The sequence below is a fragment of the Indicator indicator genome, chromosome 21 (assembly GCF_027791375.1).
Source record: "Indicator indicator isolate 239-I01 chromosome 21, UM_Iind_1.1, whole genome shotgun sequence".
Lineage (NCBI taxonomy): Eukaryota > Metazoa > Chordata > Aves > Piciformes > Indicatoridae > Indicator > Indicator indicator.
Window position 1 is genome coordinate 15,779,527 of NC_072030.1, and position 25,716 is coordinate 15,805,242.

Sequence of the window (25,716 nt, forward strand, 5' to 3'; positions counted from 1 at the left end):
CCCAGGAGATGTAAATATCTCACCCCAAGTCTAAGGATGCAGGAAGAAAACCTCTTGTGTTATGACAACATACACCTGGCTCTCTGGAAGGTAATGCTGCTGCATGTGCAAATTTTGCCTTTTTGTATTTATCATCAGGCTCAGGCTGTTGAGCTTCCCTCCAAAAGGCCTGACTTTGGATGTCTTAAAGAACAAACAAACAAACAGAACAAAACGGCACATTAAGAAAAAAAAATTCAAATAAGTTGTTAGGTTCAAGCAAAGGTTGAAGGATTGAAAGTAATCCAGAAGTTTAGCAGCTTCTAAAGGTCTACTGAACTCTGGGTCAGGAAATGTTGGACCAGGGAGTGTTGTGTCCTCTACCTTGACTGGGCACCATCCCCCAAACCTCACAAAACCTGGCAGAAAAGCTCCTTTGCCTTGAGGCTTTGTGTTCAGCTTCAGCCAAGGTAAGATGAGACTTCTCCAGTGATGTTTTATTTGTCAAGACCACCTCAGGCTCCCACCACACCACCAGAACCAATTCTCTGTGCAGGAAAATCACTGCTCATCAGAGCTTTGTGCTGATAAGATCCCTTAGGGTCCAACTGAGGCTGATGTCCTCCTCAGCAGCTGCTCTGGTGCTCCTGCTGTCCTACACAGCCTGGGAGGAGAGCAGGGGAGCTGCCTCTAGCTGCCTGTGGCACTGCCAGCCTGGTAAGCTCCAGCCAGCTGCATGAAGCCACCAGAAGATTGATTTGATCAGGAGAGGTTCTGTCTGATGCAGAAGTGCACATCTGCACCTTCCTCATTAGTTTAGGTACCAGGCAATGACATCAAACACTGCAACTGGGGCTGCTTGAAGGATAAGGGTGGATAAGAATGAACTGAAGGCACAAGATGTCCATAAAGCTATGGCAGAAAATGATTCCAGCTGCCAGAAACAATAAAGGAAGAAACCACAAGCAGCCACCACTCCACAGCCAGCTCAGCTACAGCCATGGTGATGACAATGAAGGCAATCTCCAGGTACATAATGACTACTAAAGGCTTAATTGCACCCTGTTTCTGAGCTCGTTTGTGGGCTGGCTCCTCAGTTATTTACTGTTTTTTTTTTGTCTTGTTTCATTTTGTCAAGCAGCCTCCAAGAGTTGAAAGCACAAGGGATTAAATGGAAAACGTTTTAGAGCAATAATTTCCTTTCAGAATGTGTGTCTGGGCAAGCCTGAGAGTACAATTTGCTGATTAGTTGTTCTCAGCATTTCTATCTGATAATTATATCTAGCCTTTCTATCCAGCTATTATCTGAATGTGCTATTCAGAGCCTAGTGAGGGAATATCAAACAACAAACCCATTTTTTAAAGGGTGAGTTGACTAATTCCTCCACAGTCCCCGAGTTTTGCTCAGATCATTTGGTTCTGGAGGGGAAAATTGCTGCCTGCATCCAAGGCAGTGGTCTGTTTGCAAGGATTACTGCAGAGAGCTTTCTCACTTCAGTGTTTCAGAGGTAGGTATAAAGCACTAAATCTCTGTGTTTACCACTGGCTGTCTCCTGTGTAGGAGATGAGCATACAAGAGGCCTGGTTTAATAAAGAGAAGACATAGAAAAGCAGAAGATTGCACTAACACACCATCAAATGGACAGCTTTTCTGCCTGGGATGGGCTTGTGTTTATACCTAGAGCTGCAGCTGAGCTCTGCAGCACCAGTCACACATGGCAGCTTCCACCCAGCCCAAAACATTGTGCTAATCCATGCATGCCTAATGATAGAAAAAAATAAAACCTGAAAGCATGAGACAGGTGGCTCTATGACCTGTCATTACCTGCAAGATTATTTCCTCCAGCAGAGGCCTGTTCATCCTGGAAGTTTGTGGTGTTCTGGGACTTGGTCTAGCAGGGGACTCAGACTAGATGATCTTCAGAGGTCCCTTCCAACCCCCCTCCATTCTGTGATGAGCTAGACTGCAGCACTGCTTTGTGCTCGACTGCTATCCCCAACAGATTCCCACTGCAACTTGGGGTCCACTGCCTCATCATAATTTTCTTTTTCTGTTTTACACCAAGTGTTGGAGGGGAAAAATAAAAAGTATTAAGAGATAACCAGGGTGCTTAAAAAGCATTAAGAGATAATCAGGGTGCTTTCTTTCATGGTTAAGCAACAGGATGCCTTTTGAGTTGGAGTGGTTGTGCTGTTAATAACATGCTTTAAGAAAACCACAGCTGTGCCCCATCCCTCAGCTCATATTTAGCACATCATGGACTGATACAGCTGGAGAAGAGAAAGGCTGTCCAGGCTCCTTTTCAATAGGTCTTACACTCCCTTCCCCACAGAAGCATCATCACAGTCAAGTGGATTTTTCTGTTCCTAGTGCCCTGCTATGACCCACAGCTGGAGGAATATGTCTTGGAAGGAGACAGTGCCTCCAATGCTTGCCAGTTGAAACCACCAAGAGGTGAGGATGAAGCATCAGACAGACTTTGGCTGAAGCGAAACCTCCAGGTTCAGAGATCTGGGGGTCACACCTTACAGCAGTTCTTTTCCTGGAAGAAGCTGGGTGAAATGTTCCAGCTCTGAATCAGTCAGATTGCTGCCTCCCCTTTCTGGCTGCATTCCTTAATGAGACATTCATTTAGGGACCTTATCGATGGGCTGCTGGATGCAACAAATGGAAAAGCACCACCGAGATGGATGTGGCTGACTCCAGAGAGTAGCATTTTTCACTTAAAGGAGAAGAAAGAAGGAATTTTGAGATTGTTTGTCATCCTCTAAATACTTTATCCCCCAAGAAGCAGAATTTATGACTACAGGAAGGCATTTACTATAAGCCATTATTGTTCTTGCCCCTGGCTATTAGAAACCAAAGCACATTTCGGTCTTACCTCCTTCAAGGTGAAAAGTGACATTTTTTTACTTAGGTTATTTATCAAGGATAATTTCTACCTGTTAAGTGGAGCCTTCAGCTCCTGATCTCTTGGCAAGCCAGAGGCAGCAATGAATGCCCCTCCTGTGGCCAGTGACTACCTGCACCTGAGCAAGCAGAGCTGGATACTTTAGCTGTACACTGGAAAATTACCTTAGACTTGTACCAAGAACAATGGTCTGAGATTTCCTCACTGAACCATCTTTGCAACAGCCAGCAGCCCAAAATCCCACTACAAAGCTGGGGCTCAAGGAGAAGGTTATGAAGGCAGATGTCAGTTTTGTCTCAAAGACAAGCCCCACCTTCCTCCTTTCTGCTTAACAGGAACACCCTTGGAATGGCAGAGGGAGAGAAGCAGGACATGCAGGAGGATCCTCCTTTTCTGGGGCTCTTTGTGCCTTCAAGGTACCCCAACTAGCAAGTGCTGAAGCTTCAGGAGGAACTACAACTTCAACATGCCATGTTCTTTCAGCATCAGCAGGAAGGGTGTGCTCACCAGCATCACTCAGAAATTCCCCACCAGTGGCAGCTACCACGGACTCCCTTGCTTAGACAGAGACTGCAGCTAAGATGTGAAACTGGAAGTCAACTCACTCAAAATCCTTCCTTGCTCCAGTAAGAAGAATACAGCATTTCTTCTTCCCTTTCCTGCTCAGCATGCAGGAGCACACCCCTTCACAAGGTGTCAGAGAGAGCTGATGAAACTGGCTTTGGATTAAGCAATGATGAAATGCAACAGAGATGGGAAAACTGCTCAGGGCACTTGAGCCAGGTTGCAGAACAGGTCCTGCCATGTGGATTGAGCATGTGGTGAGACAGGCTCCCCCTACCCATGCTTGACCAGGCTTCATTGCTGCATCAAACATGGTCTCCACAGCTTGCTGCAGCCAGCCAGCTCCCTTTCTCTCTAGCATTCCTTCAGCCAGCCAGTCCCAGCCACAGAAATCCAGCCAGTGCTGCACACCAGAGCAGCCTTTGAGGCCCCCCCATGTCAAACTGCATGAGATAAGAAGGTGCTGCTGTGCCTGCCAGTGGTCACAGGAGACTGCTGATGTGAGAAGATCCAGATGAGGCTTTTAGCTAAATGGTTTTCACCATTTCACACAGCCAGAAGCATTGCTTGTGGCTGGGGCACAGCACCAGATGCTTCAGAGATAAGCACAGAAAACCAAAGCAGGCAATTAATCAACACCAACAAATTCCTTCCCTAAATCCTCCAGATTTGGGGCTGCATCCCTTGTGACTGACACCAGTCTCAATGCATCAAGATCCTGTTGGGGTTTATTTTGGTTGGTGCTGTGCTGGGTGGTTTGTTTATTTGTTTTTAAAACAAACCTTAAGCATTTCAGTGCATTTTCTAACAGAACTGCAAACCTGCAGCCTGCCAAGGCCCCACATCAACCCTTTGTGCTCCCATTTGTGCTTTCCAACCTGGCTGATTCTGTGATTCTCTGACTAGAGACATCCTTCAAGATGCACCACTCATCAATTTATGAAGCTCCCAACATCATGGCCAAAGTATCTCAGTCACCCCTGCTCTCTCACCCATAGGACTTGAAAGCAGTACCAGGCAAGACTGCTTCCCAACAGAAAGCATGGGGAAAAAAAAACACATCAAAACCAGTTTCAGCTTAAAAAAAAAGCTCAAAAAAGCTGCATCAGCAGTAGTGCTCTGAGCTGGTGGTGGCTGTTTTGCTGTGGTGAGCATCCCACAGCCAGGTGAAGGTTGGAGGTGCCACAGTGACAGCAACTATCCCAGTGACCTTAGGTCCCAGGGCTGATGCTGCCAGAGACAGGAGCTCCAGCCAGGGCTGTGCCATGGGAAGCAGCTGAAAGGGGACTGCGTGGGTTCAGCGTCAGGGCAGTGATAAATTATAAACCTCCCAAGTGCAGAGCCTGTGTGGTGCCTCAGACAAAGGAGAGCAGTGTCTGCCCCGGGGAGTGGGCCCTTATTGTGTGATGGGAACATAAACACTGGGAAAGAGTCACAGTAGAAAAAACACTAAGGAAGGGGGAGGGGTTTTCCCCCCTTTTTGTTTTTTTCCCATAGGCTTCAGAGGCTGGGAAAAACTCAGTGCTTACCTTTAAAGCAACTGTGCCTGGCAGAGTAGCAACCAGAGCAAGAAGGACATTAGATTCTTTACAGCATTTCACAGCTTTTTGAAAATGCTCTTGAAAGACACCCCCCCATGAGTGAGCACAAACCTGATCCTGCCCCATGTAATCAAAAACCCAAAGGAAACCACCTGGATGCTTCAAGGTCAGGTTTCAGAAAGCACCTCAACACACCTTTACCTTGTGCTTAACTCCTTTCTAAGCCTGAAAGGAGGTTGGCATGAAGTGGGGCTTGGTCTCTTCTGCCTAGTAACAAGTGGTAGGATGAGAGGAAATAGCCTCAAGTTGCACCACAGGAGGTTTAGGTTGGACTTGAGAAGAAACTTCCTCCCTGAAGGGATTCAAACACTGGAACAGGCTCCGTGGGGAGGGGTTGAATCCCCATCCCTGTGTTTAGAAGAGGCAGAGATATAGTGCTGAAGGACATGGTTGAGTACCAGACTTGGTAAAGTTAGAGAATGCCTGGATTTCATGATCTTAAAGGTCTTTTCCAACCAAAATGATTCCATGGTTCAGGCACTGCCTTCAGACCAGATGAAGAGTTTGTCCCAACACACCCCAGCAGCAGCAGGGACCCTGAAAAACAGGGACCCACAGACCTGGTTTTCTCTAGAAGGACATCTGGAATTCCACTAAAGAAATTACCTGGGAAGTGCTGGGTCACTCCTTGCACACCTGCAGAAACAAGGGGTGCACCTGGTGGGTTTGTACACAAACTCACAGACAGGATTTGCTTCCTGCAGACCCAGGCGAGGCTGTGTCTGGCTTTGTGGCTTTGGCTGGGAGGAAAAGCCACAAGCAGAAGGCCAGTGTTGAACCCACATGCAGGAGAGATGGAAATCACCATCTGAGGAGGTACCACCTTGCTCACCAACCGAGCACAAGAGACTCTGTTTCCTCTTCCCAGCATGATTCCATTCACAGGATCAAGAATGTTAGGGGTTGGAAGGGACCCCTAAAGATTCTCGAGTCCAACCCCCTGCCAGAGCAGGACCAGAGAATCCAGCACAGGTCGCACAGGAATGCATCCAGATGGGTCTTGAAAGTCTCCAGAGAAGGAGACTCCACAACCTCTCTGGGCAGCCTGTGCCAGTGCTCTGTGACCCTCCCAGTGAAGAAGTTCCTCCTCAGAAGAAAGGTTCAAGCAGAGCAAGCCTGCAGGAGAACCATGCATGGGCTGCTTGTGTTCTTCATCCGTAACAACCTAAATCCTCAAGTTTCTTCCCCAGTTACAAGCAGCACAATGCCAAGATGCTAGAGCCTTTCTACACATGCAGAGCCAAAAGTCACTGGTGAAACCTCCTCTGGAGATCCCTGAGAAACCACTTGGTAGGTAAGAGATTGCCATGTGGTTGTAGCCAGAGCAAGTGACCTTTTCATCTCTTTGGGCTGGATGTTAGGAAGAAATTCTTCCCAGAGTGATTGGCCATTGGAATGGGCTGCCTGGGGAGGTGGTGGAGTCACCATCCCTGGAAGGGTTTAAAAACAGACTGGATGAGGCCCTCAGTGCCATGGATTAATTGATTAGATGGTGCTGGGTGACAGGTTGGACTGGATGATCTCCAAGGTCTTTTCCAACCTGGTTAATTCTGTGATTCATCCAAAGCACAGGGCAAATCAGACCTTTACACCAGTACTTTGGGCATCTATCTGCACCAGTTTCACACTTCCCCTTGAGCTGGGGAATTGTAATTTAACTGGTTTAAAGCCAATGTTTACCTGTTGAACAGATCCCTGTAATTAAAAGGTTTGGTTTGTTGCAAAGTTCCTTTCATGCTGCAGGGATTTTATTTTTGCCAACTCACCCTGCCACCCCGAGCAGTTTGCAGGCACAACCTCACAGGACTGCTGGAAGGATCTCCTGAGCTGCTGCAGAGATGTGGCACAAGTCTAACCCATGTCTGCATCCCAGGTCCCAGCTGCTTTGGGCTGTGCTGGGAATGACTAAGAGACCTCATCCAAACAGGCAGCAGTTTGTGGGAAGGGAGCTGCCATAAAAATAAGTTTGGAAAAGAAGACTCAGCTCTTTGGCCTCAGGAACCACATCTTCCTCCTGTGGCTGAAAACCAGCTGAAAAGCTCAGCATTTCCATGGCTACCATGGCTGTTCCATCAAAGATGCTCATGCAGAGGTCATCCTCCCCAGTCTTCCCTGTCCCTCAGCCTCTCATGCCCTCTGATTGCACCACTACTGTTCTTCCTCATACACTTTCCTACCAAAACCACATTTTGACCAGATGGTCCTTAGGGAGGACAAACAAACAGGCTCTTCACCTTCATGGAGTCCCTTGCCTGCACTAGGTCAGATGTGGAAAGAGATTGACTCTCTCTGGGCCAGGCAGAAAAGGAGTGAAGTTTCACAGAGGCTTGGAAGCTGGGCTGGGATGTTTCTGGAGCTGGGAGATTGAGAGTGTGATGGGACAGAGGGGAAAAGGTGCAGCAGATGAGGATAGGGTCAGGAACAAGTCAAGCCAGATAATACTGAAATGTGAACAGCTCAGCACTAGAACTAATAGGAGAAGAGGTCCTTCAACAGCCTCCAGGTCACAAATATTTTCATTTCAGATCTTTGGGTGAGCAGCCAGCTTGCCCAGGGAGGTTTTGACACCTGTCCAAGTGAAAGCAGCACTTTTTTTTGTTGGTGCCAGTGTTTGATTGTAAACTGGAGTAGACCCTAACAGAAAGACTGCCTTAGACATTCTGGCAATACAGGCAGAGGACCTGGGAGGTTCCTCTGACCTATTTGTCCTTCCCTATTTTGTACATAATTTTCTTTTCAGAACCTACCAAACAGGTTATTAATTCCTTGTTAAAAGAACTTCAGTTGCAGACAGATGGATGCAAACCAGCCTGAGAAGACAGTTTGGAGAAGGCCTGGACCTAACAGAACCCATTCACTGTCCACATGGATGGGTCACTAGAGCAGGAATCATTATGATGCTGAAAAGAAGCAGGAACCTTTTAGGATAAAGCATGATAAATCCCAGATCTGGGCTTTCTGCATGTCTGGGATATGTTATTTTAAGAGTATACCTATGGTGACATCAAGCCTGTGTGGAATGCAGGTGAATTGAAATTAAAATCTGTGGTCTCTCTATGAAATAATTCACTCAGGAGCTACAGAAGGTCACAGAAGCAGAAAGGAAAGGGAAAAGAGAAGACTCACATTCTGTTTACAGTGTCCAGGTCTGAGAATACCAAATATTTACAAATAGCTGCCTTTTTTTTTTTTTTTTGGGTCCCTGTCCTGTGTAGCTTTGCTGTAAGAAGTTCTGTAAACAGGGCTCTGAAAGAGTCACAAAGGCAGAGTGGAGGTTTTGCTTTCCTCACGTTCAAACAACATTCCTATCCACCTCCTCTGAAACAGCAGAAGGCTTTTTCAGCTGATCATTTGCCTTCTCCATTTCAGATGATTTTCTGTAAGAGGGACCTGCTTCATGAAGGAAAGTTAGATTTAAGGTTTTTATGTATTTATTTTGATCAAGGGCATTAAACCACTGAGAGCATCTGCTGTGGTTCGGCACAGGAGGGACCTCCCATCACCTGGCTTACAGAAGTTTTAAAGCCTAAGATGCTTTAATTCCATAGATTCATAGAATACCAGGCTGGAAGGCACCTCAAGGACCTCAAGTTATTAAACAGTAAGTTCTGTTTTGCCTCAGCAGCCTTCTTCAAGGTCCCTTCCAACTCAAGCCACTCTATGCTTCTGTTTCTGGTCCAGCACTACAGCAACCCAAACCCTCACTTTTCACACTACTCTTTTGACTTTACTACTGCTGCCAGTTAATAAACACATCTCTTGGGGCTTTCTCCTGGCCAGAGACAACCTGAGAAGTCATAACCTGCCACTTCCTTTGGATGGAGGCTCCCAAATGACCTTAGCAGGAATGAGAGCTGGCTGGAAATGACTTTCCAAAAGCCAAGCATCTTGTGCAAAGCAAAGCAAAGCAGAGCAAAGCAAAGCAGAGCAGAGCAGAGCAGAGCAGAGCAGAGCAGAGCAGAGCAGAGCAGAGCAGAGCAAAGCAAAACAACAAAACAAAGCAAAACCAAAGCAAAGCAAAACAAAACAACAAACCAAAGCAAAGCAAAACAGAAAAACAAAGCAAAACAAGAGAACAAAACAAAACAACAGAACAAAACAAAACAACAAAACAAAGCAAAACAAAACAACAAAACAAAGCAAAACAAAACAAGGCAAAGCAAAACAGACCAAACCAAACTAAACAAACAAACCAAACCAAACCAAACAAACCAAACCAAACCAAACCAAAACATCCCCAATCCCAAAGCTATTTGAAACAAGACTTGTACATTGTTTTGCCCTCAGGACCAAAACGTTTGCCCTGGGTGAGGGTTTCCATGGCTTCTGCCTTCAGCTGACCCCATTGGTGAGGCAGCCTTGTTCTTGCAAAGGATGGATGTGACACAGCATCTGATAGACCTCAGCATGGATGGCTTAATTACTGCCAGATGTCCCTTTTATGGGAGAAAGAGCTGCTATGAAAAAAAAACCCCAACCCTCCCTCTCTGAGGAGATGCTGGTGGCATTTCCTCGCTGACGCTTACCTCGCTGCTGTGTGTGTATCTCCAGCAGGCAGCTGGGAGCAAGCCACAGAAGGCCAGAGCAAAGCAGAAAAACCCCTGGGAGCACAAAGAGGAAAAATACCATCAGTTTAACAACACAGGGAGAGAGAAAAAAAAAAAAAAGATCCATTTGGAAACACCGTTGGGATATATTTAATTGGGCTTGTCTGAGGAATTTCAGTGAAAGTTCAAGCTTCAACGTCATCACCTTTTAATATCCCTCATAAGGTTACTTGAAAGAAATGAGATGGATAACAATGTTGCTCCCCATCAGGAGCCCTCTAATTACACTGTGGCCATTTGAAGGGTTGACTAAAAATACATCCAGCATCCCGTGGAGCAGTTAACCTGTTCTGCCCAAACTCACCTTGGGAAAAATAAACAAAGAAGGAGGAGAAAGAGCCATTCGATTCACAGCATGCTCCTCTTCTGCAGCAGGGAAAATATCTCTTGGTGGTGGGGGCCTGGAAATCATCTAATCCAATGCTTCTGCTAAAGCAGGGTCATCCACAGCAGGTTGCCCAGGATCAAGTCAAGCATTGAATCAAGTCAAGCATTGGAACAGGCTGCCCAGGGAGGTGGTTGAGTCACCATCCCTGGATGTGTTTAAAGGTCACTTAGAAGTGGAGCTTAGCAATATGGTCTAGTGGTGAGCTTGGCAGAGTAGGGCTAATGGTTGGACCTGATGATCTTAAGGGTCTTATCCAATAGGAATGATTCTGTGATTCTATGATCACAACGTCCATATGGGTTTGGAATGCCTCCAAAGAAGGAAACTCCACAACCTCTCTGGGCAGCTTGCTCCAGGGCTCCAGTACCCTCACAGCAAAGAAGTTTCTCCTCATGTTCAGATGGAACCTCTTGGGTTCCAGTTTGTGCCTGTTGTCCCTTGGGCACCACTGAACAGAGTCTGGCCCAAATCCACAGGATTCAAGCCCCCACATTTAAAACTCTGCTACTGTTTGCAAAGTGAGGCAAACCCACATGAAGAGTGCATAAAGAAACCAGTAACCAGGATGGAGGTCAGCCTGCTCTGGGAAAAGAACTGGACTTTAGCCTGTTGGCAAGGTGGCCAAATTGCCTTCCTTAAACCAGCACCATCCCAGGCAGACAAAAGGATGACAGAAATATCATCAAGGCCAGCAACTGACCCTGAAGTGTCTAAACAATAATAGCAATGACACAGGAGGCAGCTTGACTTCTGTCTTCTCCCCTCTGATAGCAGGGCTGGAAGTCACCCATGTTGTCACTTATTTGGACAAATCTGGTCCAAAAAAAAAGACAAACCCTGATGTAAACAGCACTTGGCTGTTGTGACAGCTGGACCAAAGGATCTTGTTCATGTTAAAAAAAAAAAAAAAAAAAACAAAACACAAAAGGAAGGAAAAAAGTGTCTGTAAAGCATCTGAAGGCCAAATGGGCTCCTCAGGTATGAATCCACAGCTCAGTCTTGGACTGGCAAAAAATGATGAATAAGCACCAGTGGAAAATTATTGCTCTGACAAGTTTTCCTGTGACACTGTCCCCCTTCCAACATGGAGTTATGGAGCAGGGGAAAAATTACCCAACTGGCTGCAGCTTCTTTTGGTTTCAGATTTATTTCTTTTTTTTTTTTTTCTGTGAGGGTTTTAATCGTGTGATCCATCTGAAATCACTTTAAAAGCATTAAATCTTCCATGACAGTTTACCATATTCAAGTGTAACGAGAGGAAGAAGAGCTGCTACCAATTCTGCTTCAGCAAAACCCAAAAATTACCTAAAAAGGGTAGTTTATGAAAGAAAAATTAGCCCCAAACTCCTCCATATGCAGTGAGAAAGGGAAAAAAATATGACTGTGACCATGCCAATAAATTGCCTTTTGCTGTTTCTTCTCCATCTGTCTCTCTTGTGGCCATCTCCTGCTTGTGGCAGGATGATGCCCTGCCCAGGGGATTTGCTTCAAGAATAAGGCTGCTCTTGGCATTTCATCATGTTTTTGGGGCTGCCTTGTCTCAGGCTCTGCATCAGACACTGGGGAAAACCCTGGTGCAGCTCTTAGGAAAAGTTTCAATTATGTATGTCCAGTCGTTCCCTTTCCTCTAGTTCTTTTGGCAGCTGCCTGGCTGTGTAGGTGGTGAGATCACTCACTGCCTTGCCAGCAGTTGAAATGGTATAACAGAAGACCTTAAAGGAGATGAGAGGAAGGGTTGATCAAACACTGATGTGACAAGGGGGATGCAGGCAGTGAAGATGGGGATCAAACACACAGGTGAGATCTCACAGACCAAAGCCCAAACCCAGCCAAGGGTGGGAGTTCAACCCTTGCAGGTAGAGCACAAACTGGAGCTGGAAGGAGGGGAGATTGCATGGACATATTGGGATGCTCCTCACTAGGACCAGACCCTGCATTTTGCACTTCCTCCAAAAACTCCTTCCCCACACAAACAGCATAACAAAGTCAACGTGTTCACCAAAATCAAGCTCGAAGAGCAGCAAAAAGAAAAAAAAAGAAAAAAAAAAAAAAAAAAAAAGAAGAGAGATGTGGTAAATGGAAAACCCAGCACAGAGAGAAATATGAAAGCTCTATATCATGTCAGTAGGGGGTTGAGAATCATAGAATTGTTAGGGTTAGAAAGGACCTCAGGGATCATCTAGTTCCAACCCCCCTGCCATAGGCAGGGACACCTCACACTACCTCAGGTTGCTCACAGCCACATCCAGCCTGGCTGCAAAAACCTCCAGGGATGAGGCTTCCACCACCTCCCTGGGCAACCTGTGCCAGTGTCTCACCACCCTCATGGGGAAGAACTTCTTCCTAATATCCAATCTGAATCTCCCCATTTCTATTTTTGTTCCATTCCCCTTGGTTTTATCACTCCCTCACACCCTAAAAGTCTCTCCCCAGCTTTCTTGTAGCCCCTTCAGATACTGGAAGGCCACAAGAAGGTCTCCTTGGAGCCTTCTCTTCTCCAGACTGAACAATCCCAACTCTCTTCATAGGAGAGGTGCTCCAGCCCTCTGCTCATCCTTGTGACCCATCATGAGCCTGGAGAGTGGGAACAGCAGTGACATCACCCACGTTTCTTTCCCTGGGCTCTCCCTTCCTTCTCCCACCAGCTCCGGCACTTAAAACATCTCTCTGGGGCCAGAAACTCCAGCAGATTAAAATCTCCTTCTCATCTTCCCTTCCTTCGCTCCACCCCACATCTCCCACATCTCAGTCCCTCCAGCATCTGCTCTCCCTTTATTTTTCTCTGGGAATACCAAGATGCAGTCCCTCGGGAAGCTCCCCCTCCATCCAGCCGGTGTGGAGCAATTACGTGGCTCCGAGAACATCTTATAAATGAATTATGGGCTGCTCTTTCCCTTCCCAGCCAAAAGCCTTTTGGAAAAGCAACTTTCTAATTACATTAGAAGACATTTGGAGGGAAAAAAAAAAAAGGAAAAAAGCAAAAAGCAAAAGGCAACACGTAGCTTGCATACAAAATGTGGTAGGGTCGAGGCTGGTTCACCATCTCCCAGAACCTTGGAGCTCCTCGGAGAGGGCTGAAGGCTGCTGCCTGCTCTCTGTGCAGGAGGCAGCCACATCAGCCCTGTGGAGAGCTGTCACCAGCCAGACATCAATTACTCTTTTATGAATGACCTTGTTTCCATCCTTGCTGCAAGGAACAATTTGTCTTGGAGAGACCTGGCAGAATCTGCAGGAGCAGAGTCTTGTCCGTTGGCTGGTGTGTCTTCTAATTCACCTTCCTGATGCTTCCCCATCGGTTAAGGGGGTCTGCTTCAGATCAGGGAGGGACCTTCTAGCTCAGACTGGGTTTGGTAGCCAGCCCAGGGGTGGGGAAGTGGGGGGGGGAGTTCATTTTAGAAGGCATCCATCAGGTCACACCACTCTCTCCCTCCCTTTTGGCCCTCCCACAGGAGCCAGTGATCTCGGTTTGAAGGAGGACTCCATCCTCAGCTCCAGCTGAGCACATGGCTCTGCTCCCTGTGGAGCACCAGTGCAGAGATGCCTTGCTCAGGAGCACTGCACCACGAGGGAGAGCACAGGAGACAGATTCACTGTGGAAGTGAGATGCTGAAGTGGGCTGTGGGGTTGTTAAGGACCCTCTCCAGGCTTGCCTGCAACGACACACCCGGGAGCAGTAAAGCAAACAGCCCGTGCTGTGTGCTGGCTCTGCTGACACATCACTCTTGGTGAGAAACTGCCTCATACCAGGCACTTGTCAAGGCTTTTTCCCCCCACAGAAATTGGTTGGAGCTAGTGCTTGGACTAGCTGCTCCACCCTCAACACAGATTTTGCTCTGCATGAGTGTTTTTTAGGCTGGGAAGTTCAGGTATAAGGATTTCAGCTGGGATAGTCTACTTGGCTTGTTACAGCTCCCTGCTATTTTTTTCTCTCTCTCCCATCTCTCTCTCCAACCAGATAGCAGCATACTGTGCCTTGAACCCCGCTGGAGCCAGACTCCTTCCTTTGTACAAGCAGTGCTAGCAAAACTGCTGTTTTCCTTCCTTCTCCTGCCTTTCAGTAGTGACATGGCCTTCAGGGGCCAGGAAGGCTGCAGGATGTTTACATTTAGGACTTCACTGCACCACCAATCACCCAAAAGAAAGGTTTGCCAGGACTGGAGGACAGTCAATAAACCTGTCACTTAAACCCTGTTTAAGAGGAGCTTCAGGGGGATGATAATTTTTTATCCTTAACTTCTCACTTACTCTCTAGGAACCATCTTCACAGGCATCAGTGGATGTTTGTCTGGTCTGGTGATGCTGCTTAAGCAGATACAAGATGAGCTCCTGAGATATGTGCACCTTAACTAACCACTGGGCACCCATTATCATTTTTAGGACAGCACCAGTAAGGCCTGCAGAGGCTGAGACTCTTCTCTATACACACAGCTAGCCAGGCAGGGTCAGCATTTACAGTTCAAGCAGACACCCAAAAAATGTCAGGAGAGAAAGCAAGGCACAAGAAGGAGATGGAATCCACCATCAGGCCAGTGAGCAGGGCAATGCTTCTCACAGCCTGTCTCCATCCCAGCATTTCCCCAGGGCAGCTGGTTTGCCAAGCAGAGCTGTGGTGGATTAGCCATATCGCTGCAGACATCACCTGAGCCTGGCTTGCTTTCCTCTACAGCCACAGCTGTCAGGCACCAGTACGCTGGGGTCGTCCCTCTTTGATTAAAGAGTGAATTAAATGGTCTTCTAAACAAGACACATGCTTTGCAGGAGAGGAGAAGACCTTTAAAATCAATAGTGGAGGGAGGTGAAAAATCCTCTCTGAACAAGGAGAAATAAAAGCTACAAGCAGGGGGTCGATGACTTCTTCCAGCTCCAGCCCAGCAGGGCCCAGCAGGGCAGGATGTGACACTGACAACAACCTTTTGATGGGATTCAACCACAGGGCTGAATCCCACCTCTGCCTGTGATCAGCTCTCACCACAGCCACTCCCTACCACTCCAAGCTGGGGATGAAGGGCTGGAAAGCAGCCCTGTGGAGAAGGACTTGGGAGTGCTAGGGGGTGAAAAGCTGGATGTGAGCTGGCACCGAGCACTGCCAGCCCAGCCCCAACTCTGTCCTGGGCTGGTCCCTATCAGTGTGGGCAGCAGATGGAGGGAGGGAATCCTGCCCCTCTGCTCCACTCTGCTGAGACCCCACCTGCAGTGCTGGGGTCAGCTCTGGAGTCCTCAGCACAGGAGACATGGACCTGTTGGAAGGAAGTGATGGGAGGACTGGAAGCCCTCTGCTGTGAGGCCAGGCTGAGATAGTTGGGGTTGTTCTAACCTGGAGAAGAGAAGGCTCTGGGGAGACTTTCCTCTGGCATTTCAGGATTTAAAGAGGCCAATAAAAAAGCTGGGGACAGACTTTTGGGCAGGGCCTGTTGTGAAAGGACAGGTTTAAACTAAAAGAGGGAGATTCAGCCTGGATAAAAGGAAGAAATGTTTTACATGGTGGTGAAACACTGACCTAAGTTACCACCACCACCCAGAGTGGTGGTGATGCCCAATTCCTGGAACCTCTCCAGGTCAGTTTGTTTAGGGTTCTGAGCAACCTGCTTTGGTTGCACATGTCCCTCCTGACTGCAGGTCCCTTTCAACCCAAACCAGTCTATGATTCCATGACTCTGTAAGGTGCTGACAAGCTACCTGAACCAAGGGGAGCAGAGAATAAGCTTGCTGGTGATCAGCTTTTGCATATTTCCCAGGCTCTCCCATCAGTTTCTGAAGGACTGGGGCTATGCCACTCCCTTGCAGTGGTTCCGGTGGCTGCTCCCTCAGGCAGTGCATCGCCCCCGTTTCTCCCGGAGCGGGGCTCTGTGGGCCGGTGGTTCCCTCCAGCGGCAGAGCCGCGCCCGGACCAGCAGCTCCCGGGGACTTGGTTCCCTCCAGCGGCTGCTCAAGAGAGACAGGGAACTGCTGGACAGGGTCCGAGGGAGTCTACGAAGATGTTAAGGGGACTGGAGCGTCTCTTCGAGAAGGAAAGGCTGAGACACCTGGGGCTGTTTAGCCTGCAGAAGAGCAAACCCAAAGGATCTTCCCAATGCTCAGCAAGAGCTTAAAGGGTGGAGGGCAAGAGGCTGGGGCCAGACTCTTTTCACTGGTGCCCTGTGACAGGACAAGAGGGAACAAGGCACAAACTGGAACCCAGGAGATTCTATCTGAACAGGAGAAAATAAATTTCTTTGTTGTGAGGGTGCTGGAGCCCTGGAGCAGGCTGCCCAGAGAGGTTGTGAAGTCTCCTTCTCTGGAGAGATTCCAAACCCACCTGGACATTGTGATCCTGGGCAAGCTGCTGTGGGTGTCCCTGCTTTATCAGGGGGAGTGGACTAGAAGATTCTCTTCCAACCCCCGGCACGCTGGGATTCTGTGAATTGCTTTGGCAGATCAGCAGCCCCCTCTGACCTCGCTCCGGGAGCTGCATGCACCACTCCTTGACAGAAGAAACAATGGGCAGAAGGATGCGGTGCCCAGCTGGAGGAGATCTGCAGGGTCATGTCTTCTACAAAACCGTCCCCTTGTGGCACAGGATGGAGCAACAGTTTGTCCTTCCCCTTCACATTTTGAGGGCAGCAGCCCAAGGTCCCCCCGCCCCCTAGCCGGTCCCTCCCAGGACTCACCATGGCGGTGAGGCACTGTGATTCCCGCACCGTGGCAGCAGAGCTCAGCAGGGCAGCGAGGATCAGGGTCATGCTCAAGCAGATCCCCAAGTAGAAAGCTGGAAGGAAGTTGTGCATGGGAGCTATGGTCAGACACCAAGACTTTAGGGCTGGCACCCTAAAGGCCTGGCACCATGCTTTCACCCTTGTTAACATGAGGGTGGTGAACAACTGGAACAGGTTGCCCAGGGAAGCTGTGGATACCTCCTCCCTGGAGGTGTTCAAGGCCAGGCTGGATGAGGCCTTGAGCAACCTGGGCTAGTGGAAGGTGTTCCTTACACGTGGTGGTTGGAACTAAATGATCTTTAGGGTCTCTTCCAACCCAACCCAACCCATTCTATGATACAATTCCATGAAAAAAAAAAAAGAAAGTGCATTCTGGGGAGCTGATCCAAGAGGACCAGGTTGCAGAACTTGCAGAACTCCAAAGGATGTATAATTTATTCAGTACCTCCACCTATATATGTTTTGCTTGTTTGGCAGGGCTGCAAACCTCCCAGCAGTTCCCACAGCTCCAGCAGAGCAAAGCACCCCAAAAGGATGAGTGAAGCACCCCAAAAGGGTGTGGGCCCAGCCAGCAGACCACAAGCTGTCAATTATTTTGTTACTTTGATAAGGCTGCCCCTGAACAGGGTGCTGACACACAGCAGCTGTCCCACGGTCCCTATCAGGGCTTCACCCACTGCTAATCTGGGGCAACATTCACCCTCCAGTTTCCTCCTGGCTAAGGCAGGGCCACAGCTGGCAGACTCTGAGGCAGGGCTCAGGGGCCTCCGTGCTGTGATGGCCTTTGCAACCTTCACTCAGGGCTTTGCAAACCTCACACAAAACTAACCAGGCAAGGAGTTAACACTTGCAAGGAAAGCGAAGTGGAAGCATCGCTGGAGAGGGGTGGCAGGGAAGGGAAAGCTTGCAGAGCTGGATTAGGTGGCCATCTATATAACCCCCAGTGTGTGTAGGAAAGGGGGAGGACTGCATGGACTAACAGTTTTTACACTTGTCTTGCTAAAGAGAAATTTGGAACCAGGATGTGGAGAGGGTGTGAATGTGTTTAAGCCCAGAGCATGGCCTGGGAGAAGCAGCAGATGCAAGTGCAGCAGAGGTGAGCAGAGTATTTCAGTGCTGGGGCTGTTCTCATCTCTTTGCTCTAGCCTTCTACCCAGCACTCAGTTGATGTTTCTCTCTTGTGCAGGGAAACCCCTCCACATTTCCTCTAAAACCAGGTGTTTCCCTGCATTTCTCCTCCCAGTCTCTATGCTCTCTCTTCAGCTCCTCTAGCAGTCCCTTTCCCCATGTGATCCCAGGTGCCTCCCAGCCCTTTGGGTCTGTCTGAAACTGAGCTCCCCCTGAGCTTTCATCGCAGCACAGGAGAAGGATGGGGAGATGGTCAAGGAAGGGAGGGACAGGAATGAACACAGCAGCACCCAAGCACTCCTGTGCTTCCACAGCACACTTTGGTGCCAGGCAAGAGGGTCTGATGCAGAAAAAAAAGTGCCTGTGGGACTGTGCTACCCTTGTGCTCCTTCCAAAAGCCAACCCCTGCCTCTGCATGTTCTTCAACTACTTTAGGGGAGTTTTCAGCTCTTGGGGTCACCAAAGGTCTCTCTGGGATGAGACCATGACATACCTGCATGGTGGATGACCCTGTAGGAGTTGCCCTCCAGAGAGATGTCACTGATGAGGGTGAAATGGAGGCCGTAGTGGGTGACGGTGCTCAGCGTGGCGATGGACAACCCCAGCAGCTGGAAAAGAAGGGGTTTAGGAAGAGACTGAGAAGGCAGAAGGCTCCTGCTGAGAGGACACAGCCTTGAGTTGCATCTGACGCAGATTGAGTTGCAGGCAGATGCATCTGATGCAGATTGAGTTGCAGGCAGATGCAGACAGCCTGATCAACCAAAGACCACTTCATAGACCCCTGAAAGAACATTAAAAGGCAAGCCCTGGACACTCAAACACATTGAAGCTCTTTTTCTCTCTTGCATAATGAGTGGCAGCACACAGTCCCTTGGCCAGTATCCATGGATTAATTTCCCACCAAGTAAAGAAAGCCCAGAGGACCCTTGCAGCACCCACCTTGCTGTGCAGAGTACCCACATGTGGTTAGGAGGGATGCCAGTTTCAAAGAGGGCTTTTGGGCAGGGATGATGTTCTCTTTGCTCTTTGCAATGCTAGTCCTGCCATTGGCTATATCTTGATCTATGGCAGTGTGCAAAGGGTTGTGTCTTGTACCACTCAGAGTAACCTGTGCTGGTTTCTGCCTCCACAGCACACAGCTGGGCTGCCCCTGAGAGCACTTCTGTGCCTAAGGCATGGAGTGACTGCCAGCACTTTACCCTCCCTGGTGCCTAGAGATGCCCAGGTGATGGAGAGGGAACATGTCTGATGGCACCTGGCTCTGGAGCAGGACTTCCTGTAGCATGATTGGTGGCAGGGCTGGATTGGAGGCACCTAGAAAATACAGGAGAGGCCACTCCCAGCTCCTCAGACAGCATTTTGTGCCTTCACACTGTGGCAACACAAGGCAGCTATCCCTGTGCTGGATGTGACAGGCTGCTGTCAGCACAATCCCTGCTTCATGACATTTTCTAATAGCTTTTGCTGGAGACTTAGAGTTTCAGAGATGAAATACATCCAAACTGTAGCATTTTCTCCTTCTGAACAACCTCATTTGTGGCATCTACTGATGCTCCATGCTGTGCATTACTGCTGGGCTCAACCCATGCCTAGCAAAATGTGAGGCTCATCACCAGTTAGCTCAGATTGCTGAGAAGGACCAGCCTAAAATCCTCCCAGCAGCAGTAACATGATCCCAGCCATCCACAGAGGCTGTGCCTTAGTATCTCCTTTAGTACCAACTCTCCTTGGATTTGCTATTTGGAAGAGAGGACAACACACAGCCACTGCAGCCAGACGTCTTGGGAGGCTGAGATTCAGGCAGAGAATAAATCCCAGAGGATGGGGTCACCTCTTTATCACACTCCTTCCCATCCACCAATCCTCTCTGAACTAAATACAGATTATTTTTTAATTTCATGTTACTTTTTTAAGCCTGCAAGTTTCGATGATGTGAAAAGGCAACAGAGAACTCGAAAGCGTTCAGGAGAAGTGTTCCCTGGGTTTCACCATTTCCCATCAGCTCTGCCAGCAGATGTCAAAAAGCTTCCCTTCAATTTGCTTCAAAAGCTGATACAAAGGATCCCTAGAAGAGCTTTCACTTTGCAGTGTGGATCTCGCACTTCCATCAAAGCTTTGTGGTTTCACACCCCCGCTGAACCCCCCCCTGCAGCCGATCACCCTCCCAGCCACAAGCGTGACTGCAGCAAGTCCATCCTCCGGAGCTCTGCTGCTCCAAGGAGACAGGAGCAAACCTCTTTTTGGCTGAAACCCACCCATTCTGCTGGCAGCAACCTTGCTTTTCTCTTTTGAGGTGGTTGTGAAAGAGCTGCAGAGCTGACAGCCCTGAGAAAGCAGAAGTCTATCAGCAGAGAGGGGGAGATGCTGGTGGCCAGAGATAACAGCTCAGGGTGCAGCGATAACTCAGGCAGTTGGCTCTGCTTGCCCTCTGCCTGTGAGCAACGAAACGTGGGAAAACCTGACCCTCTCCCAGCAGAGATGGGAAAGGCAACAGCTCACCTCCATTCTGCAGAGATCCCCCCAAAACCTGTCCTCTCACCATGACACAGAGGCTGGTCACCAGCAGCTGGCACTTGGTGGTCCTCATCCCACACCTCAGTCCCATGGCTGCTTGTCCTCAGAGAGAGCTGGCAGCTGGTCCCTGCAGCTCTTGATAACGCCCGGGTGTCCCCCCACAGGGAGGCATGGCCACAGCAAGGCTTCTCGGGAAGTGTAGTCGCCACCATCTGCTAAGTACCTCCTCCTGCCTGGTGATTAAATCTTGTTTAAAGCAGCCACCTTCTGCCTGGGCTCTCAGTGGGCTCCTGTCAGCTCTGACATAACTGGGAAAAGAAGAAAAGCATCCAGAAAAAACAGCCTTTCATGGTGTTGGGAGCAAAACTACTTTAAAAAGTGTTGGAAACTTCAGTTTCAGCCTGTTTCTCACATTCATTAGGATGCAGTTTTGATTGATGAGCCTTGCCACTAACTGTTGGGGTTTTATGCAATCTGTGTAAATAATATCTGGGGGAAAAATCTTAGGAAAATGTTGTTTAGCAAAATAAAATATTTTAAAGAGCTCACACACCCCCCCTTCCCCCCCCCAAAGAGATCTGTGTAAGAGCCTTCCCTCCCCATTTACAAACCACCAGGTGGCAATGACCTTTGGCTGAGGTTCTATTAAAACTTTTATTTAAAGACTGGTGGTGGTGGTGGGAATCTCTTTGGTAATAGTTGATTCAGGAAAATGGCTCTATCTAAATATAATCCTCTGCTCAGGAGACCCTCACCATCCATGGACATTTTGATTCTGTCCTTTCCCCTCTCCTTAACACTGAAGACCCCATGGACTCCTGGCTACAGAAAACTCAGATGACTTCTGTTCTTCAAAACCAGCTGCCTGCTGGATGTGTATTTCCAGAAAGCAAATCAAAAGGAAGCCTCAAGGACAACCTGGGCAAAGGAGACTAAATGACTGAGTGCCTTAATCATCCCAAGTTTCAGAGCCAGACCAGTAGAAAAGAGGTGAAATAGAATAATGGAGAATGGTTGTACTCCCCCCAGGAAAGGATGAAGCCATCCCACATCAGTACCCATGGCTACAAGAAGACAACAAAGAAGGAAGGGAGTGAAATAAAAAAAAAAAAAGAAGGAAGATGCATTTTGCAGAGCAAAGAGAAGTAAGAGAAAGGGAGTTGCACAAAGCTATGTACACAGGAAAAAAACATCTTATGATTTTCTGACTCCATCACTTGCCTTCTCGTAAGCTTTCTTGCAAAATATCTTGGTTGCAACCTCTCGAGACACCAGTAGGAGCTGCCACAGCTTGTGTGCCCCTGCCCTGGTGGGCAGCAGGAGACACTGATGTACCCATGTGCACACAGAGATCTTCCATCTGGAAACCACCTGAGAATGCCTAAGAGATGGATAGCAGTAAAGGAGAGCAATGGGGAGAGGACTACAGCGAGAGGGCAACAGGCTGGGGAGGCATCTCGTGTCCAGTCACAGATGTCCAGGAGCTGGATCCAGACACCAGCCCCAGCAGCACAGATGCCCCAGGGGCAGGAGTACAGCTGCAAGGTGACCATGTCCACATGGTTCCCACCAGAGAAAGTGCCTTATAAACCACCGTGGTGGAGCAGAGCTGATAGAACTTGTCATTGCATCCAGCAGTGCAGGACAGATGGGTGTGTGGACAGATGGGTGTGTGCTCACCTGCATTTTCAAGGAGAAACGACCACCAAAGAGGCACAGGTGGAAAGGCAGCAAGGCTGCTCCTCAGGTGGAGTTACAGGGTAAGTCTGGAGGGTTGCAGGAAGGGCTGAAGCACAGCTCTCTATGGAGAATCAGCTAGAGAAGCACAGTCAAGAGCCATGGTGGTAGAAGAGAGGGCACAGCCATGTCACCTACTGTGAATCACAGAACTGTTGAGGCTGGAAAAGACCTCTGAGATCATCAAGTCCAGCCTATGACCTAACACCACCACAGCAGCTAATCCATGCCACCAAGTGCCACAACCAAGCTTTTCTTAAAGACCTCCAGTGATGGCAACTCCACGACCTCCCCAGGCAGTCCATCCCAGTGCCTGATCAGCCTTTCTGGAGGAAGTGCTTCCTAATATCCAACCTAAACCTGCCCTGGTGCAGCTTCATACCATGCCCTCTTGTCCTGTCACTGGTTGCCTGGGAGAAGAGCCTGACCCCCACCTGACTACAACCTCCTTTTAGGTAGTTGCAGAGAGTGATAAGGTCTCCTCTAAGTCTCCTCCAGGCTGAACACCCCCAGCTCCCTCAGCCTTTCCTCACAGGACTTTCCCTCCAGCCCCCTCACCAGTCTCATCGCTCTCCTCTGGAGCCTGTTTCACGGAGAGGAACAAGGCAAAAATCCATGCAGCCCATCTTCAGTTTGCCCCAGACCGCAGTTTCCTTCCCCAGCCCTAAACGCTTGCCACGGACGTCAGACCTGCGCAAAGCCACATCTCACACTAGAGGTCCCCACAGGCCAGGAGAAGCCCTTCCTGAAGCTCTGGGTGATTCAAGTGGGATTTCTGAAGGGAAGAGATGGGAACTTCCTTTCCCAGTTCCCCAAAGGTCTCTTCTGTACGTGCAGGAGGAACCTTGAACCTCACTGCAGGACCACCTGAGAGGTCACACCCCTTGGAATTGCTCCTAGTTTCTCCACAGAAGATGCTCAGACCTTTTTTTTGTCTCCAGCCCTAACAAGAGGCGCCTGCACCAACCTCACCGACCTCTCAAAGTGGGTTTGTAACTTTAAGCACCTGGCTTCAAAGAGATATTTCCTCTGTTTTGGTGGTGAGTGCCTAATCCTGGGCAGTTTGTCCATGTCCTGGGATGCTTCTCCCACCTCCAGGGCTCAGTGCTCTGCCTTTGTGCCCACTCCATCAATTATCTGTGCTGGTGCTGAACTGGTTTTGGGGTGGAGGCATTTTCTGCTGTTTCTCTTTCCTTTGTCTTAAACTTGATCCCACACAGGCATGGCCTGGAAGATTTCTCTTTGAGGCAGAATATAGATGGACATTAAACATTAAACAAATAAATAAATAGCACAAGAATTTGTTCCCTGCCCTCAAAAGCAAGTCCATAGTAGGAGCATTAATAGAGTTGGGGTTGGGCTCTGGCTGAGGGAGGCACATTCAGCACATGCAAGGGCACCACCAAAGTGAACGTACACCTGCCCCAGCATCACTTTGCCCCAGGAGCCCTGGTGAGGAGTGAGGTGTCCCCCAGCCCCATCCCAGCAGGAAAAGAGGCAGGGTTGGACAGCAGCAGCATGCCTTTTCCCTAGCAAGATTCAGCCTCCTGCCTGCCCTATTGGGTTTTGTCAGTCTGTCCCCTTCACAAGAGCACAACTTACCACTCCCAAATGCAGTGCAAAAACCACAGGTGACCACAGTTCCTGCTTGTGGCTTCCTCCCTTATCTCTGGTTATCAGCCAGAGTTGATGGCAAGAGGGTAGTGAGGCTGAAAATACCCTGGGGAGCCCAGGTGCCCTTTCCCTCTAGTCCTGTGGCAGCTCACAGCCTTCTGTTAGGCTGGGGAAACACACAGCAGCATCCCCAGCTGCACAGGTGTCAGAAGGACATGTCAACCTGTCTGGAAGGAAAGGATTGGTTTAAAAAAGGGAACAAAGCCAGACCATATTTTTTTGCAGAGCTAACCCCCTCACACACACACTCTTTTGATGCTGAAGGGTAACACTGCCCACACTGAACATCCTAAAAGAGCTGGGGGATTGGAGCTGTTTATGCTGTAAGGTGTTTATGCTCTGGCAGGGGGGTTGGACTTGATCTTCAGAGGTGCTTCCCAACCCCTACTATTCTGTGAACCTGGCAGACTGAACACAAGTGGAAAAGAAGAGGCTGGATTCGTGCAAGTGTTTCCTCACTGTCCACTTTTGGGACTCTTGCTCCACTGGTGCAGCCACCAATAATGCATCAAGCAGCACTCCAGCCCCACCTGCTTGAACACCAGCAGGTAAGAGAAACTCCCCTCTCCATTTTAGGGCTGCAACTCATGCTCCCACAAAGCATGGGCTAGAGGCAGGGCAGAGGAGGCCAAAGCCACAATCCAGGCAGGACACATCTGTGCTGGTCCCTCCCACCTCTTGGGAGCCTCCTCCTTTGCCACCATGAGGGAGAATATCATTCCTCCATGGGAGAAACCAGCTCCAGGTGTGGCAGATTTACAAGTGTCACTCTCAAGCCCATCCTGCCCCTCAGCCACTGCCCATAACGTGCCCTGAGAGCTCTCTTGTAAATCAACCATGGCCCTGTGAACAGCGAGGAGCTGGGGAGACCTCACAGCCCAGGCGCATCACAAGGATGCATTGTAAGGGCTGCTTAGCATTCAGAGAGCACCCAGGCACAATCAAAGCTAAAAATCAACTTCTAAACCCGGGGCTGCCTCCTTTGAAGAAGGGGAGGGGAGGGGATGGGCTTTGCCAGACTTCAGAGGCACCCCACAACCACACCGTGAATGGAAACAAGGCTGGTCAGAGGCTGCCTTGGATGGAAAAAAAAAAACCAAAACACAGAGAAATCATCAATCCAGAGAGAAGTAATAAACCCAAGGGCTTTGTTTAGTTATTATTCTTTCCAAAGTGTCACAAAAATCCTCCAGTGATGCCCAGGCATTTGGAAATCAATTATAAGTGAGTAAAACCACTGGAACAGGCTCCCCTGGGGAGGTGGTTGAATCCCCATCCCTGGAGGCATCAAAGAGACACAGAGATGTGGTGCTGAGGGACATGGTTTAGCACCAGCCTTGGTAGAGTTAGGGATGGTTGGACTCGATGATCTTCAAGGTCTTTTCCAACCAAAATGATTCTGTGATTCTATGAAAATAATGGCAGAAGATTTATGAAAACAAGTTCATCTAGCCCGAGAAAGATGATCTTTGGAAAGAGCCTGAGCTGAAGATAGGGAGTTCCCTTCAAAGAATAAACTCAACTAAACTTCTTCCCACCCAAAAGTGCAGCAGCTGTACTCACAGCCCTAAAGCACACGTCCTACTTAACCTAATGTTTTCTTTTCTTTTCCAACTGGTATCTAAGTGACTATATCTACAAATACCTGAGGGCTGGATGTCAGGAAGGAAGGGACAGCCTCTTCTCCCTTGTGCCCTGTGATAGGACAAGGGGCAATGAATGTAAACTACAGCATAGGAGGTTCCATCTCAACGTGAGAAAGAACTTCTTTACTGTAAGGGTTGCAGAGCACTAGAACAGGCTCCCTAGGGAGGTTCTGGAGTCTCCTCTGGAGATTTTCAAGACCTGTCTGGATGCATTCCTGTGTGACCTGTACTAGATTCTGTGGTCCTGCTGTGGCAGGGGGATTTGACTAAAGAT

The 25,716-nt window shown here is 48.8% G+C and overlaps 1 protein-coding gene across 2 annotated transcripts in view; it reads right to left on the bottom strand.

Annotated features, from left to right (window-relative positions):
- Positions 1 to 20,494, bottom strand: part of TSPAN32 (tetraspanin 32) — a 39,038-nt gene extending 18,544 nt beyond the window's left edge. For both annotated transcript variants that reach the window (XM_054390380.1, XM_054390381.1), the window contains exons 1-4: positions 20,411 to 20,494; positions 18,365 to 18,479; positions 16,699 to 16,796; positions 9,583 to 9,657 (exon numbers count right to left, since the gene is read on the bottom strand). In XM_054390380.1, coding sequence (XP_054246355.1) covers positions 9,583 to 9,657; positions 16,699 to 16,796; positions 18,365 to 18,479; positions 20,411 to 20,476 — 354 coding nt within the window. In that variant the 5' untranslated portion in view covers positions 20,477 to 20,494. The remainder of the gene's footprint in view (positions 1 to 9,582; positions 9,658 to 16,698; positions 16,797 to 18,364; positions 18,480 to 20,410) is intronic.
- Positions 20,495 to 25,716: the final 5,222 nt, after the last annotated feature.